At 32.7% G+C, this 18,897-nt stretch overlaps 1 protein-coding gene across 1 annotated transcript in view; it reads right to left on the bottom strand.

Moving 5' to 3' along the window:
• LOC118192421 (NAD(P) transhydrogenase, mitochondrial-like) overlaps positions 1 to 11,933 on the bottom strand; it is a 48,979-nt gene extending 37,046 nt beyond the window's left edge. Inside the window, exons 1-3 of the mRNA XM_035363386.2 lie at positions 11,815 to 11,933; positions 4,766 to 5,046; positions 827 to 1,193 (exon numbers count right to left, since the gene is read on the bottom strand). Coding sequence (XP_035219277.1) covers positions 827 to 1,193; positions 4,766 to 5,041 — 643 coding nt within the window. The 5' untranslated portion in view covers positions 5,042 to 5,046; positions 11,815 to 11,933. The remainder of the gene's footprint in view (positions 1 to 826; positions 1,194 to 4,765; positions 5,047 to 11,814) is intronic.
• Between the last annotated feature and the right edge of the window lie 6,964 nt (positions 11,934 to 18,897).

The following is an 18,897-nucleotide window of genomic DNA, read 5'->3' as shown; positions in this document are numbered from 1 at the left end:
TTGAAAAGAATGTATTGTCACTGTCTCTATATATTTATCTCTACACACCAGAGTATTGCCATTCAGCAATGTGTAAGATATTTAAGTTTCACATTTAATCTTTCTCTTATTGAGTAGCAAGCCAAGTGACTGAAAAGCAATTAAGGCAATTCTCAAAAATATTCTTTCTACTTTTTAATCTGACTCATTTATGTATACCAAAATGAATTTAAACCATGAGATGCCCAATTGGAAATATTAAACATATTTTATGAAATAACAGTTCTGAACTTATTAAAATCCATTTTTTTTATGATAATTCTTTTAGACTGCTGGCTGCTTGAGGTCCGAGTTTTTCAAAGAAATAATATAGTGAATATAAAAAAGTGTATGACAACACCCAACACTCTATTGGAAATTCTAAAGATACGCTATTTTTAAATAGTTTGTGATTTTGCTCAAATTTTATCCACGGTAAGTGCGATGAAAGTGATGCTTAATAATAAAGCTAAAAAAAGAATAAGACATTATTTCCTTTTTTTTATTATGTTTTGTTTCTTGGCTAAAAAAAAGTGTTACCAAGAAAATGTGAGTCAGGATAACTGACACATACCCCTAATTACAGATAGTAGTTTGGGGCCAGTAGTAATAAAATTCTAATATAACTCTGATATAAAAAGATTTCCTCCCATTAAATGCCACTGTACCAAATGATATAAATAATACCTTATTAATGAATTAAAAGTAACACACAGTTTCAAACAACATGTATAGACAAACTTAAGCTTATAGCAATTAAACTTTTCATTGTCAATTATAATAGTTTAAATGTAGAACTAGTATTAACCTGTAAAGAATCTTCCAAAGTTATTAGCAGCTTCGACAACAGCTTTGTATCCTGCTATATTGGCCATTGAACTCAACGCATCAAATACTTGAGCTCTACTAATCCTTGGAATGCAATCCATCGCAAATACAGTCATGTGACGATCTCCTAAAGACTTGACAAGATCTTGATTTTGTCCTGGATACAGAAAACTTATAACAGTACTACCTTCTCTAAATTTCCCTACTTCTGCAGCAGATGGTGCACGTACTTTTAAAACAATATCCGAAAGGAAAGAGGAAGAAAGATCAGTAATTTTTGCTCCAACAGATTCATAGTCTGCATTGCTGAATTTTGATTCAGATCCAGCATCTTTCTCTACATTAACCTGTAACAATAATAACACATAAAAATTAATTACAGAAAAAAAAAATCACAACTGTATGCAAACATTGTATTGATATGAAGGAGAAATATTCTGTAGCCAAGTATATTTTCAGACTCGCAAATTGGCGGGGGAAATGTCAAGAACTGGCTTTTAAATGAAAAGAGAAAATAAATATGCTAAAAATGACATGAAATAAGAAATTATGGAAGGTGAGCTTGTGCCAGTTTGAGCCACTTCCCAACCAAACTAAACATTTGGTTCATTCAACTGGACCCGAAAAAAATGAAAATCAACTGAAACAAACTGCATTGTAACTTTACCAGGGAAGAAAGAAAAGTCCTAGATTTACTATCTCATTATGTTAAAACCTTATTCTAAAAAGCCTAAAGGAAATAATTATGTATCTTGTATCATAAATGATTTTATTCAGATTGATAATGAAATAGTTCCTTCTCATGCTGATGCCAGTTCAAATGTTCATGACTATTCTGATGTCATTGATTGCAGTAATTTAGAAACAAGATTACAATATCTGCAAAGAGATTAGCTTGTGAATGTTTTTGCCAGTTTCAGTTTCTCTTAGCAATAAACAACACACTGTCTATGATACCCCTTCTTAATGAGTTTTTTTTTTTTTTTGGAGGGGGGGGTATATGGCTAGCAAAATGCTCAGCAGTTAGTCTCATGGGATTGAGAGTTGAATTACAGACATCTTTGAGCTTTGAAAAATAAGTGCAAAATATGCTTATATATTTCGCAGAAATATGGACAACTAACACCATCTGTTAACCCAGATCTGAATAAACAATTAACCATCATAGAAAAGCTTACATAAAATCATGAACGGGATACACAACTAAATAAATGGAAAAATGCATCCCAGAAGAAATTGCAGGTTGCACAAATTTTGCTACTTTTACGTTGCCCGTGGAAATTGTGGGATACGCAGTGAGAGGGTTAATAAATATCAGCAAGGCTTTCTGTTAGCCAAGATAAATGTATAAAACCAATACAGTCAAAAGTCTTTAATTCGGACACCCATAATCCGGACCTCAAAGCTAAAATCTTTTTGCGCATGCGCCGCATTGACGCATGCGCCTAGGCGTTTATGCGTGCGCACAAGACCTTTACGACTGCGCATATGAGTCTGCACAAACGCAGAATACGTTTTCGCGTGCGCGTTTAATGTACAACGGACGGTATAAGCTAAAATTATCTAATTATCTATTTCAGTTAATGTTGATGATTGCGTTGTTCCTTAATCTTCGAATTGGATCCGGCTTATTATTTTTTGCAGACTGTAAGAGCAATTTTATAAAAGTAAGCTTGAACTTTCGATTATGTCAAAAAGAATTTCCGATGCTGGAGCTCCCAAAGGATCTACAAAACAAAAGTATGTTTCGACGTCCATCAAAGAAAAAGTGGAATTGCTCCAAAAAAATGGATAAAGGCATATCCTTTGTTTATCTAACCGTTCCGAAACCTGTTTATCAATATCATGCTGCTCTGCGCGGGGGGGGGGGGGGGTTGCGGCACTCAATGAACTGGAAGTTGATCTATCAACACTATCGTTATCTTCAGCGCAGATTTTTTATTTTATTCGGCTTATAATTCCTTACTAAATGTAGTATTTCATCTCGATGTACTCCGTCTTTGATATTATTTAAATCAAATTCCTTGTCATTATAAATATCACGAATACAAATCAAATAGTTTTCTGGTTGCAATTTTCTAATTTTGGCTATGCGTAATGTATGCTTTACGCATGCGCGCGTTGAAAGAAATGTTTAATAAAGTAAACAAATAAATATTAAGCTTCTTTTTTTGTTAATTTTGATACTCTTTAGATCAAAATTGCTCATTATTTTATAAATTACGGTTTCATATTTTTAATTTTATAATTTCTGCATGCCATCTTACCAGATTTTAACTGATGATCTATAATCCGGAAAAATCGATAATCCGGAATCGCCGAAGTCCCGACAAGTCCGGATTACAGACTTTTGACCGTACTTGATATTGTATACGTTTCAGTTAATGTAAAATTTTATGTTTACTGTTTATAATTTAGTTACAGTATTAAATTAGTATCTGTACTACATTTTTTTTTGGTTTGTGGCAATAACCAGTGTTTTAACTGCAGAGAAAATATTTCTAATTACAAATTTGCTAACTGGTTTGGTTTCAGAATGTGTATTATGTTTCTACACTGGTCTCAATGTAAAACTTTATTTTAATCCATAATGCTTAACCCAGAATTATTTTTGATCATTTGCGTTCCTCTGATTATCATTTAACTGATATTTATGTATCTCTAGGTGATGTAATTTAGGAGCTAATACGAAATTTTCTGAGTTGACTCACCCACCCTCCAAAGGAGGAATGTTGTACCATTACAGCAGTTTTCAATTAGCAATTCTTTTATTTTCCATCGGAAAAGTCCAGCTGAGTAGTCAGCTCTTTTAGAGTCTCTCTTCATGGCTGAAGAATAAATACCCGAAATGGTAGTTTGGACTTTATTTTGTAGCTATTTTTTTGTTACTATTAAGAAAGTACAAAAGATAAGGAAGAGAATGTTTCGACAGCTGATTAGGAAAAGAAGAGTTTGTGTGTCGGTGGGGATTTTTTCTTTCTTTAAAAATACTGTGATATTGTTCCTGTTTAGCATGAATTACAATTGTTAAGTTTTTAAATAAGCTTCCAAAAACAACCTGCCTGATATTTCTTTCATCCTAGAAAATTAAGACAGTGCATTGCCCATATCATCAACATTGAAAACCTTTTGTGTATGATATACTGATTTAGCATTATATTTTATGACAAACAAATATGCAAATTTCTAATTTACTTTTTACGCAACAATTATAACATTTCATTTTATTCTTCAATTTATAGAAAAATGTTTATTATGTGTTGCAATAATTTCATATAGCAAAAAACTAGCTGTTACAGAAACTATTCATAAATACTGATATTGAGCTTAATGCTTGATAAACATAATTGTTGTATAACAACATACTTCAAAATATTATGTAAAAAGTTTTGCTGTAAACATGATATACAAACTTTGTTCTATAAATTAATGCAATGGTCTCAAACTAGCAATATACAGCCCTCGAAAACAGTTCCTGTAAATTATTATGATAATAGTTTAAGTGGTTACTTCAATATATTAGAATTATTTGAATGAATGTCAGTTTTAAACTTTTGACACTTAGCTGTCACTACATTTGAATTAAAAAGTATAACCAACAGAAATTTCTTGCAGATACCACCTTTAGATTTCAGACAGAAAATAAATATAAATTGGAATTTTTTTCTTTAGATTGTTTTCATACTTATGTTTTGACAAATATGTAGGGCAAGTGCTTACACTTTAGTTAATTTTGCTGTACTTCGACCCATTACCTGCTTTTAGATCATGCATTTGGGCTGTGTGCAATTTGAATTTGAGAACAGTGTATTAATAAAATATTTTACAAAGCTAACATTAAAATCACAAGAGCAGTGTGTGACATAATACACAATAAATGTCACTAAACTTCACTATCATTACTTTTCTTGTTACATACCTGAAAACCTTTTTTGATTAAAGTAGCTGCAGCAGCTGGTGACAGAGCTACACGTCTTTCATTTTTCCAGCTTTCTTTTGGAACTCCAATAACAAGTTTTGAGTATGGTATTCCTTGAACTTGTGTTCCTTTTGGTGCATTTTCAGCTTGTTTTGCTTTGCATTTCAACAATGCACTCGTATGCAAACCCTTAACAGATAGTGTCCATTGACCTTTCAGAACTGCAGACAGGCTAGCCTGGCTAACGTTGGTGCATGATTTTAATAGAAACAACATTGTGCCTAAAAGAAAAATATGAATTACTAAAATTCTATAGCATTAAAAAAAATTTTCCACATCTTAAAATTCCAAAAGCAAAAAATTTTAAAATAATAAAGCAAATAATAAACAAATTTAAACTAAAATTTTAAACATTTTAATAGTAATTAGGATAAAAATTGTCACATATCAATAAAAGCACAACATAAACTGAACAAAAATAAATATTTAATTAATACATAAAAATAAAATTTTATTTAAATTTCATTTTCTTGGAGAATTCAGAATAAAAAATACCTGCAAGCATCATTATTAATTCAACCTTATTATACTGGTGTAGTTAAAAACATTGGAGTCAGAAAATTGCTACTACTACTATTTCAAATTAAATTAACTAATATTTTAACATACATGCAGAAAAAATAATAATAATGATTTCATAATTTTAACAGGTACTGTTCTGTTATCAGGGGACCGGGTACAGAAATGTATGCATACATGTATGGATGGATGTTTTCATGTATGCATGTACACTCTTTTGCAAAAAAATTTAAACACCATGAAGGAAATGGTTTTTTTAGATAAAACTGAATTATGTGTATAGCTCATACACAGGTAATAAAATGATTAAAAAAATCAAGGTCATAGTTCCTTTTCATGGCTCACAATCACCCATTGATTGTTCAAATTAGTAGTTGGTCGAACCACCCCTGGCAGAAATGCATGCTTGAATTTGTCGAGGCAAGGAGTGGTAGAGGTTCCCAATGTCTCCCTGTGACACATTCTGCCAGGCATTCACGAGTTGTCGCTCCAGATCTGCGATATTTTGTGGTGCCCAAACCTGGTGGCCTACTATGTCTCAGACATGCTCGATTGGTGAAAGGTCTGGTGACCTTGCTGACCAACGAAGAGTATCAACCGCATGGAGACAGTCCAAAGATATGCAAGTGGTATGTGGCCTGGCATTATCTTGTTGGAAAATGGCCCCAGAATGACGTGCCACGAAGGGTAATGCAAACTGCCGCAGGATATTATCAACATATCATTGAGCTGTTAAAAGATGTACAGAGGATGACAAAAACGACCTGCTGTCATAAGAAATAGCACCCCACACCATGGTTATGGCTGTATGCCTTTGTAAAACAAAAGATGATTGGGACCGCTGGCCCCATCCGCTCCAGACACGAATACGGTGGTCATCTGCTTCAAGAATGAAGCGGGATTCATCACTGCGACACCACTCCAGACAACTCCACTGAAGTTGTGGGGTCAAAGGCATACCTAATATCCTCCTTAAAGGTCTCTGTGAGCATAACCCTACCTCAGACAAGCACCATGACCCCGGGAGGTATAGACGTGGCTGTAGTGCATTGATAATCGATAATGATACCATTAGTAATCAAGCTAGTGAATGTTGCAAGATGGTTAACCATTTTTATACAAGTAAAGTAATCACATTTGTTAGATTTGTTAAAAGCACCCTCCAAGAAGTGATCAGATATCTCAAACTGTCCAAATTTAAAATACATGGGAGAACCTTAAAGAGTCAACTAGGATCCTGCTGCTGATCTGAATTGAGCTCCAAGCCTGACATATGATCTCATTTGCCAAAATAGCTCTTAAAATTAAAAAATTAAGAAATGGGCACTTGAATTCCTTTACAACCTAAGGTCCCACTGCCTCTTTACAATCAATCAATCAGTCAGCAATGCTTCTGTCTCTCTCATCCATGAGCTACTGAAGAAAAATTTCATTATGCGATCCTCAGTTAAATGGTATCCACTATTTTTTTACCTTCTTTCCTGCCATTTGTTTTAAAACATTTCTGAATATCAGGATATTGCTAAAATGAGCCCATTCATTTTATCTTTTCTTTAGACTTATACTCCAGACTCTAATTATTCTTACCTCATAGCATTGGCGAAGCATAACACGATTAAATAAACTGAAACATCATTAATTTTATGATTGAGCAACTGAAAATTACACAGGCAGAAAATCTAAGCCAATCTGCTAATTTCAAACCAAGCAACGAGGCGATCACATCTAACAACGTGTGAAGCATAAAGTAACTTGTATGAGTTTCTCCTTTTATAGACGAAACATGTTTCTCTGCAGCAGATCTCCCGATTAGCTATGTGGACACTTTGCAACTGAGAAGAAAATGTTTTGTTTAAAAATCTGCATCTTGTAGGTTTTCTTGAAAGAACTGGTTTTTGTGCAGGTCAACCAATCAGATATCCCGAAGATGAAAATTTGTGAAAGTATTCCTTTGGAGCACTATTGATGGTTGGTAGTAGATAAGATACAGTCAAAAGTCGTTAATTCGGACACCCATAATCCGGAATGATCTATAATCCGGACCTCAAAGCTACAAACTTTCTGCGCATGCGACGCGTTGACGCATGCGTGTAAGACCTTTATGGCTGCGAATTTGCGTGTGCGCATGTGCAAAATACGTTTACGCGTTTAATGTATAACGGACGGGAAAAGCTAAGCTAAAATTATCTAATTATCTATTTCAGTTAATGTTGCAGATTGCGTTGTTTCTTAATCTTCGAATTGGATCCGGCGTATTATTTTTTGAAGACTGTTAGAGCAATTTTATAAAAGTAAGCTTGAACTTTTGATTATGTCAAATAGAATTTCCGATATATATTTACTAATATGTAAAGGATATACGAAGCGAAAGTATCTTTCGGAGTCCATTCAACAAAAAGTGGAATTGCTGCAAAAATGGATAAAGGTTAAAACCTTTGTTAATCTAAACTTTAACATTTGTTTATCTATCTAAACTTTGTTTATCTTTAACGCTGCGCCGCCGCACAATGAATTGGAAGTTGATCTGTCAGCACTATACTTATCTTAAGAGCAAATGTTTTTATTTTATTTGGCTTATAATTGCTTACTAAATGTAGTACTCCATCTTTGATATGATTTAAATCAAATGCCTCGTCATTATAATTCGCTTCCGATAGCAAAGAAAGTGACAGAGGTTATTGAAAACGAAAAAATTTCGATTGACAAATTAGTCGGTATTCTCGACACAACAATTATAGGACTTGAACAGTGGAACTTTGTAACTGAACAAGAAATTATGTCTGTTTATAGAATTAAAGAGAATGTATCATCACATAAAAAGCGAAGACTCTTAAACAACTTACATTGAAAGAAATGTTTAATAAAGTAAACAAATAAATATTAAGCTTTTTTTTTTGTAAATTTTGATACCCTTTAGATCATAATTGTTCTTTATTTCGTAAGTTACGGTTTCATATTTTTAATTTTAGAATTTCTGCATGCCATTTTACCAGATTTAAACTGATGATCTATAACCGGAAAAATCGATAATCCGGAATCGCCGAAGTCCCGACGAGTCCGGATTAACGACTTTTGACCGTACCAATTTTAGATGAGATATTTTATTTTAAATTATTTTTTAAATTGTCATAACGACAAATTGAAAAATAAAATGCAGATAAAATATATGAGGTATCAGCTTTTGTAAATCGCATATTAATTGACTGATAAAAAAACCTGATTTTCTTGAAAACACTTGGGCTCCAACGACAAAGTTCATGTTTCTACATTCTTCATGTGGCAATTGAAAGTGTACGTAAATGTAAAATTTAAATACACATTATCATTTGATTACCTTTGACTGGTGTATTTTAAAGAGTGTACTGTAAATATTGTGTAATATTCATATCATTTGCCAAGGAATATGCAGTCTAATCAAACAACCGCCAATAGAGAAAAATCTAAAGAAAAATTCTGAAACCACCAACAGAAATATAATCAAAAGCATTCTTTGTCATCTCATGATACTTTAAAATTATCATTCTTGACCATAAATACAGTTGATGCAAATGATATTGCCAATGCTCGTAAAATTAAAGAAAATCAGAAAAGCTTATTACTATAATATGCAAGAGAAACAAATTTCCACAAAAAGGTTATTGCGATTCAGGGCAAATGAAAGTAAATGACAATAGTGTTAAATGTCATCAGAATGAAATAAACTTGCAACAACCCCTTGGATTTCTAATAAATACAGAAGATGAAATATAAAAAATCATTTAGAATCCTGCCACAATAATGCGATGTATATTTTACCAAACATACAAATGAAATTATAAATGCTTGTTATGGTAAACATAACTGAAAAAGAGAATATAAGGAAATAATTTTCAATTACAGCTGATAAAAATACACATATTTCATTACCAGAGTAAATTTCTATTTGTGATATGTAAAAGAAATTGAAATAAGAACTACTACAACAGAAAAATGTTTTACAATTCATACCTGTAGAGTTACAGAAAAGATTTGGCTAATGCCATTATAGACAGTTTGATATCAATAGGTTTTTAGATTTGAAATACATGAGAGGTCAAGGTTATGATGGTGCCGCAGCCATGTCCGACACATTCAAAGGCATACAAGGTGAAGTGAGAGAAAACTTCAACACTCTTTTGTACACTTTGCTTCTCAATCTTTAATTTGGTAATTTCTGATCAGCCTCTTTAACAATATTATTTGCAGTCAGCAAATTTTTTTATTCTTTTACAAACACTCCAAAAAGAAATTCTATTTTGAGAGAAGGTGTGTCCATTTTCAAGAAAAGCATCTTTGATCAAACTATGTCCCACTTACAGGACGGAAAGACACGAATCTGTTATGGTTATTGTGGAATTACTAAAACCTTTCACTCCTGCACGAGAAATAATATAGAATTGGAATGATAACGAATCATTTTCTGGCAGTGGCGTAGCTCGGATTCCAGCGCCCGGGGACAACTGAAGAATTTGCGCCCCTTTCTGTGTGCCAAGAATGAAAAACATTTCATTAAAAAATTTCGTAGCATCAATTTGGCGCCCCCCTGGATGCTGCGCCCGGGGACAAGTGTCCCCCCTTGTCCCACCCTAGCTACGCCACTGTTTTCTGGGGTTTATATACTCATTGAAATAGTCTGCTTTTGTGATTGCATTATTTTCAACTGCAAAAATATTTTTATAGAGTATATATACTTATATATATAATTATTAAGTGCAATTCTGTCAAAATCAATCTATTTCAATACAGAATTTAATCATGTGACAATATTTTAAGAGAACTATAAAAAGTTCATGATAGTTCAAAAAAAGGTTGGAATGCAATTCATTTAGAATAAATGAAGAATTTTGTTTTTTTCACGACTGGTAAGTTGTTTTAATATTATAACTATATTCACTAAATCCTATTTTTAAATATTTATTTTTAATTATTCAAATGATGTGACCTAGCACTAATAAAAACATTTTATTAAACATAAAATCTTAAATTCATTTAATCTTTCAATAACTCAAAACTAATTTCCTCTGAAATCTGAATATGAAGGAAAATTCAAAATATTTTTATTTTTAACTATGTATCCTTCTGATTCTGTGATTGTAATATATGTACTTAAACTACCGGAATATCAAATATGCCAAAGAAAATTGTATCAAAAGCAAAATACCTTATCTGCAACAGAAGTTTTAATTTGGAATAAACCACATGCAAAAAGCAAAAAACAGAAGCATAGTGGCAAACCTCAAACGGATAAGTAAAACATGCCAAAACAAAAAATAAAAAATGATATTTTCATCTTTCATTTCATGTCATTAGGGGGTTGGTGACATTTTTTGCCCCCTCTCCCAATTTTTTTTTTTTCCCCCACTGTGCTATGCTTGTTTTTTCATGCAGTTATTTTTTTCCCTCTAAATTAAATATGGAATGGATTTTAAATGCATTTATTTTTTATTTTGCATTATTACCACCATTTGTTGCTGCTATCACTGAACAACTAGAATAGGTTTTGAATTTACACCTTTAAAAAAATGCAGAATGAGCATTAATATATAATTTCGTATAAATTAAAAACTATTTTAGGAATACCGTTTACCTGATAAAATAATGTTTTTGACTGCTAATTGGTATTTTATTAAACTTTCATCATTTATGACATAATTAATAAATGAATATGCACTTAAATAACCTGACATAATTGCACATATATGAATATAAATTCAATTCAATTTTTAAATAATAGAATTATAAATAAGAAAACTGCACAACTTTTGACAGTATGATAATGACTGTACCCCTCCAAAATTAAATTCTACAGAGTTTCATGAAACTCTATGTAAAAATCTACCAAGAGTTTCATGAAATGTTAATACTAAATTAGTTATGTATTATATTATGTTTTTATTTAAATTATTAAGTTTACACTCATTATCTATATTTATGGGAGTAAACAGCAAGATAATAGATTCGACTCAATCAAGGACCTGTATTCACATAAAAACGCGCCGGCAACCGGCGTTTACATTCACAACGTTTAATGCAAGAGGACCATTAGTTTCTAATATTGCTTGTCATTAAAAGTTATCTATTTAGTATTAAAAGTGTCGTTACATTGTTAAACTACTACTAGCTTTCGCAAGGTATTATTTATTTTTTTATCAGGGTTACTATTTATCCAACAGACTGTCATACATTGCACGTGGTTACAGATTTAAACAGCTACTGAAATCAAGAATGTTCAAATAATTTTTATTTTTATTTACAGCAAAGATATAACATTAAATATGAATTGTTATTTTAATAAACAATCAGAAACCACATTCGAATACTTGAAATAATTGTAATCTTATTGCACATTTACAAAAGTTGCTTTGCTGAGTTAGTATTTAGTTTTAAATTCAATCACAAAATGGATTATAACTGAAAATACTTTTCAAATATATAAGCACTTACAAACCTACCTATTGGTATCTATCACAGATCTATCACATAACTTGCGTGAATGTCCGCAAACGCGTTAACACTCTCCGCCACGCTGGTCGTTTATTTTCAATTTCCGACGTCTAAACAGGGTTGCCATGATCTAAATAACAAACGCGAGAATTAGGCCAAGTAGAATATGCCAAGTAGCCAAGACGGACCATGTGAGAACAAGTAGTTCAAATCCGAGTTAGCTCTAAATGAGAACTATGTTATGATTCTAGTTATCCGGATTTCAGGTTATAAGATCTTTTTTTTTCTATCTGTACTCAGTAAAATTAAGTTTTTAATTTATTTACTAGTTTTAATTTTTTTCTCTATTTAAATACAGTAGAACTTGATTATCCGAGATAATTATAACGACTGTCGCTTCGAATTATACAAAGTTCGGTTAATGGAAACTAAATTTTAAATGTTTTTCTCTTTCTTTCTAAAATTCTAAAAATAAGTATTTAAGTACAAATTTTAGAAAATTAACAGACATTTTTATTGCTAGATAAAATTTGTTTCCTTCAATAAGCAAATACTTAAAAAATTTTATTTCATGACAAAAATATCCATGAAAAAACTAGAATCTGGAAAATAAATAAGCATTGTCATTTAAAATCTTGAAATAATTTGTTTTCCGTTGCCTTTGAGTTAATTACAACACAAGATTTAAAGAGTCGTTTTTCTCTTATCAGTGCAAATTCTTGTACTAGTAACAAGAGTGATCCAGGATTTAGAATGTACTAAGAAAGAGTGCTTGTCAGCTACGCTATGTTTTATTAAAGAAAATATCAAATTGATTTAAATGAAGTGATTTTGGAACTAAGTCTATAGACATTACTAATGTACTATAATATCACTATACTATCCTCCGTTATTCCTTGTGCGTCATTATTTAGTTACATTATAAGGTATTTCTCCCACCTTCTTAGCATGTCTTCGTGGTGTAATGGCTAGCACACTCGGCGCGCATTCGAGAGGTCCGAGGTTCAAGTCCCAGCGAGGGCATTGCTCATTTTTCATCTCTCCTGCTTCGAAATTACCTAATGTCTCTACAACTTTTTCTATTAAACTTAATTTCTATTAAAAACTTAGTAAACAAATGTAGTTAGGCTCAATTTTTGATGAATTTCTACGTTGACATATTTGTAGTTTTTACCTGGTATAAAGCAAAAAAACGACCCGCTTCTTCTTTCACTCATCTCTCCCCATCAGCAGCTAACCTTTACCCAGAGGCGTAGCTAGAGGGGGCAAGGGGGGCATCTGTCCCCGGGCGCAGAATCCAAGGGGCGCCAAACTGATGTTACGACATTTTAGAATTAAATGTTTTCCATCCTTGGCAAGCAGTAGGGGGCGCGAAATCTTCAGTTGACCCTGGGCGCTAAAAACCCTAGCTACGACTCTACCTTCACCCTGTTTTCGTCGATCAGCAGCAGAGTGGTTAATGTCGCTGAACACTGGTAGTTTGACGGGGTTCGATTCCAGGCAAACGGGCTGGTTGCATGGACGTTTTCGTTGTTTCCCTCTGTGTAACGTAGATAAGATCCAGTTCCCTTAGAAAGGTCCTCCAAGAAGGCATCCCTTACTTTAGGCAGACAGCCCTCGAGTGATTTGCCATAATCAAACATACTAAAATTAACTATTTCCTCATAATCGAATAAGCTGCAATATGTAGTGTCAGTGACTTTGAATATATGTCACACTACATTTTTTACTGCTTAATTTCATTTACAAAGCAATGAGATCTGGTAAAAATTCATCTTTATTTCAGTAGAAATCAAAATGTTTGCTATGGCGCACCGGAGTCCTTGTTAATTAATTTTCTATAGTTCTTTCTGTGTATTTTAATAACATCAGATGAAAAGTTATACGACTTAAGTTCGAGTATTCTAAGATTGGTAATAATAAAGTATAGAAGCTTATTATTTCAACAGAAAATGAGCGGATTCGACGATTTGTAGACTTTTTCAAGCAACTGGCGTGTCGCCTTCAATATTCAGACGCTTGCGAGACGTCAGATTAAGTAAAGAATTCAAGTCATAAAACAATCAATAAATATAGTTCTAAATAACAGTAAACATTGTAATAAGAATAAATATAGTACAGAAATAGCAATAAATATAGTACAGAAATAATAATAAATATAGTATATAAAAAAAATCTGAAAGGTTTCAGATTTTAAACTACGTCCAAAGAGGCATTTTTTTAACATTTTGCGTGTTACCTTTTTTTATTAAATATCATGTTCTTCGCACTTAAACCATAAAATTCAGTTCCAGAGCAATATCGCAAAATAATTTAAAATTCAGTATATCATTAGAATTTCCCATACACAGTCTCACGCGCTGGAGATAAAAATGTTTTTTTCTGTACAACGTTGACATCGCCGGTATTGAAATCCTTGAGACTGTTAATCAAAAATTCGTTAAAGTTTTACAAAATATGAAATCAATAATAAAACAAATTCCAAATTTCAAATTTGGACTTCCAGATGCCCATATTCGCAGGAGGATTACGTCATTCAAAATTTGATGGCTCTAGGTACCGTTGTGTTATCACAATGCGATACATTCATGCGGAGTCTTCATTATTTAATTTCTTTAAATATAATACAGGGCTGTAATATTTGGTGGCAACAATTTGAAAATTGGAACAACGCTTGTAGTGAATCAACGAAAAATGCCAAAACGAAATTAATAGTTCTTCTGGCAAACTGCTCTTTTGGACTAAAAATAAATAATTTTAATCAATACAGAAGTATAGATCCTAAGACGTTTTCAGTTTTGGATTATTTGATTAAAGTAGAGCATTCCAGTGCTGTCTGCCTAAGGGAAGAGAGGCATTCGTGGAGAAATTCCTACGAGAAACTGGCTTATGTACACGTTTAGAGATGGAGAAAACCACAAAGGCGACCATGGAGCCAGCCGGGATTCGAACCCCAGATATAAAAACCACTGTTCATCGCTCAGCCAGTCATGAGCCTAAAATGTATTCGTCGTAAAAGGATTCCTCTAATACAGTATCCCCCCCCCACTTTCTTTTACTTAATTTTGTCTCCCGAAAATCGTTAGGATAAAATACAGTATCCCCCCCCACACTTTCTTTTACTTAATTTTGTCTCCCGAAAATGGATAGGATAAAATTATACCAATCATTTAATTTCCAAAACATGCGGTGAGAAATGAAAATAGTCATAGGTAAACTGTAGGTAACTATAAAAATATTTCTTTAATAGATATCTACATTTCAATAAGAATACACACTAATAGTAACAGTACAGTATATAACAAGATGTCTTCATTTCTACTTCCCTGTAACGTGATACTCGCAGGTTCTTTCTGTTGTTTTTGGCATTTTATGGCCAAATCCATAATAAATCTATCCATATCATCCATAAATAATTATAAAGGGTGAATGTGCAACTGATACAACGAAACTGTAGACCGGATGTCAGTTTATGTTTAAATAAATGATAATAAATAAATGAAGAATTTGAAAGTTTGAATTGAGGGAAGAGTTTAAATTTCTGATAATAAATAAATAACGAAAGACTTGGAAAAGAAGCACATACTCTCTTTCAGTCGTCTTCATCTGATTATTATTATTATTGTTATTATTATTATTATCTCCCCTCCAAAAAAAGGCTGGATACTTTCTTCCCAAAGATCCATCATAAATAAGTTAATACTTTGATACGTCCACTCTAGAGAGCATTCTACCATTATCTTAGCACTTTTCTGTAACTTAAAAGATGTGTCCACAATGGGCTTTGTGATAAAGAGTTCCTTAGTAAATTCTTACAAAGAGAGATCTTGATGTTTATCAAGAAACAGCCCATCTTTCACATAGCAGTATTATAAAGGAGAGCATTGCCCAGGCTGCGCCACAGGGGGGTGGACCAATACTGCACCTGCAGAAAGGCTACAAGGATACATACAATTGTTAATATCATCTTCGGAATTCGAGTCCGGATTTAGGGTGACTTTTGTAACCTTTTTTGTGACCTTTGTAACCTTTTTTGTGACCTTTTATTTATTTATTTATTTCCCCAAAATAGGATATTTTTATTGACTAGCATTAAGGGGGCTCATACACCTTAAACCCCTTATGATCTTCGAATATGTGATTGTTGCAAGAATTGGAATATTTTATTTATTTTAAAAGCAATTACTTCCATCTTTGTACAGCTGACTACACATAATATAGCTGCTTTGGGAACTAGTAACCAGAAAACTTGTGCTGCCACAAATATTTTTGTAAAATAATCCGCTTTGCGACAAAAGTTTTCGTCATGTTTCCACCTTGCGCGCATGATATTTTAAAAATGGCTAATGGTACATTCTTTAAATTGGATGGAATTCTTTATATGGGCACTATTTTTTAACTGAACCAAAAATCTGAAGAATATTTTAATATTAAAAGATTTTTTTTGCACGAAAATATTACAGAATTTTTTAATAAAATACATTTTATAAACTCAATTACAAATAAAATAAAAATTTAACATGAAATTTTCAGAATTTTTGGTTCACAGTAGTTCTCAAATGTTTTAAAAGCTATATATTAAATATGAAATAATATTATGCAAAAGAATGTTTTAACCTGTGCGCGCAAGGTGGAAACATGACGAAACATTTTGTCACAAAGCGAATTAAATTATAAAAATATTTGTGGCAACACAAACTTTCTGGTTACTATTTCAGAAAGCAGCTATATTATGTAGTCAGCTGTAAAAATATGGAAGTAATTGCTTTTAGCATAAATGAGTTGTCCCAATTCTTGCAACAGTCACGTATTCGATGATCTTATGGGTTTTAAGGTGTATGAGTCCCCTTAAGTAACTACAACATTTTATAATTTTGAAAGCAGAGATGACAAGTTTCCCTTTGATGATATCAAAAAAAAAAAAAAAAAAAAAAGTCGAAGAAACAGTTTCATCCCAATGAGAAGAAAATGTATATTTTAGTGCCACATTTTATTCATAAATTTAATTAAAATATTAACAAGTGTGGACAAGGTACTTGCATTAACTTTCACGTTTATTTGTGCTGCAGTTTCATTAATTACGATCTGCAATCAATTAAGAATTTTCATTCTCTTTTTTCAGTTTCATGCAGAAAAACAAGGACTGAGTTTAAGATATAAAAGTAGGTTGTACACTACGCAAATAAAAAAAAATGGACAGTTCTATACCTCCCGTTCTAATGGGCCGATTGACGAAATTCAACTTGCGATTTTCAGGTCTCGAAAGCGCGACTTAGGATATATATTAGAATCATATATAGCATTGTTCTAATATAAGCACTTTGATACAAAATCGGACTTTTCTGAAATGACATGCCAATTTTTTTTTTTTTTTTTTTTTCATATTTCAATTCTACGACTCAAATTATACCAAACTGCCAAGTTTTGTAAAAATCGCACGAGTAGTTTTTAAAAAAATTAACTCTAACAATTTTAGTTCCTCAATGGTAATTGAATTTGATATACAGTGAAGTGCCACTGAATTAGGGATAACAAGTCAATACTGAGTTAGGCCTCCTCTGGCCTTGATAATGGCTGCACACGCCGAGCCATAGATTTAATAAGTTTGCGGAAGCATTCTACGGCAGTGTCTTGGCAAACATCGGATAGAACTCTCCATAATTCAGGAAGGGTAGCAAGTGTTATGTGGTGTGGCTTCATACCTTTCTCCAAAACATCTGAAAGATGCTCAATAGGATTTAAGCCAGAGCTTCTAGGTAGTTAGTTCATGACAGAAAAGTCAGAGGAGTAGTCATCCAACCAGGTAATAGCCAAATGGGACCTGTGAGAGGTGCAGTTATCTTGCTGGAATAGTTCCTTTCCATGTGAGCGACAGGACGGCATAAACGAATTGGGATGATCGCCCAGCAACTCTATGTACCAAAGCATACTGAAGGAGGCTGGTACAAGTACCAAAGACTCCAAACACTGTTAAGAGGGAACACCCCATGACTAAGCCGCCAAGACCTTGTACAGTTCCAACCTGATGTGCAGGATCCATGGCTTCATGAGCCTGTCCTCTAAGAGTCCATTCTGTATGTTCTCTTGCCTTGGCAAGACGTGCAACTCGATGGCATGCATTGAGCAATAATGTGGGTCTACGGATTCGGAAGCCCATATAGTGAAGCAAGCAATGCACGGTCCATTCACTTGCTGTACAACTGGTGCCTTGATTCAGCTGGGTGGTAATTTGAGCTAATGTTTGGCTTCGCTGGCTGTGTAAAGGACAGCTGAGCCGTCTCATATCATCACAACTGATTAACAACTACCATAGTAACAGCTGTATGTGCATTTACCACAACTTCCTCACCTGAGCACAGATGCCGTGCAGCGCTATAAAATTTGCATAGCCATATCTATGCCTAATTCAGTGGCACTTCAGTGTATATTTATTAATATTTCTCTTTTTTATTAAACTTACTTGATTCTTTCTTCAAAAATTTACATTCATTCCAAATAAAATTCGCTCATTTTTTTATGATTTATTTTTTTAATTTGTATTTTTTCATAATTTTCATAAATTTTTCGAAAACAATTTTGAATTATAACCTATAAAATGTTTACATTATCTTAAAGTAGATATATTTCTAAGTATACCTTCAAAAATATTAGAGTTTTTTTATTCAAAATTTTCAAAGTTATGCATGAGTTTATATATTGCCGCATTTTGAAATTTGGCATATTTATTGAAAGCGATAAAACAAAAATCTGGTTTAGGAACTTTGTCAAAATTATTTGAAAGTAGGAAGGATCTCTCGTGCATAATGTAGAAAGGAAAAGGAAAATAGGTTGCCATAAATTAAGAAGTTCTCCAAGTGAATTATTCTTGGACCAAACTGGAAAAAATACGCCAAGATAAAGTTTTGAAATTTCGCACCAAATTTTACAAAATTTAATATTTAGGTTTAATTTTGAGTCGTAGAATCGAGATATGGAAAACAAATTATTATGTCATTTCAGAAAAAGTCCGATTCTGTGCCCAAATCCTTATGTTAGAACAATGCTAGATCTAAATCTAATATATATCCTAATTCGTGCTTTCGAGACATGAA

The sequence above is a fragment of the Stegodyphus dumicola genome, chromosome 3 (genome assembly GCF_044657685.1).
Source record: "Stegodyphus dumicola isolate Sdum_Otavi_A_Nest chromosome 3, ASM4465768v1".
Taxonomy (NCBI): Eukaryota; Metazoa; Arthropoda; class Arachnida; order Araneae; family Eresidae; genus Stegodyphus; species Stegodyphus dumicola.
This window is presented reverse-complemented; position numbering and strand designations above follow the sequence as displayed.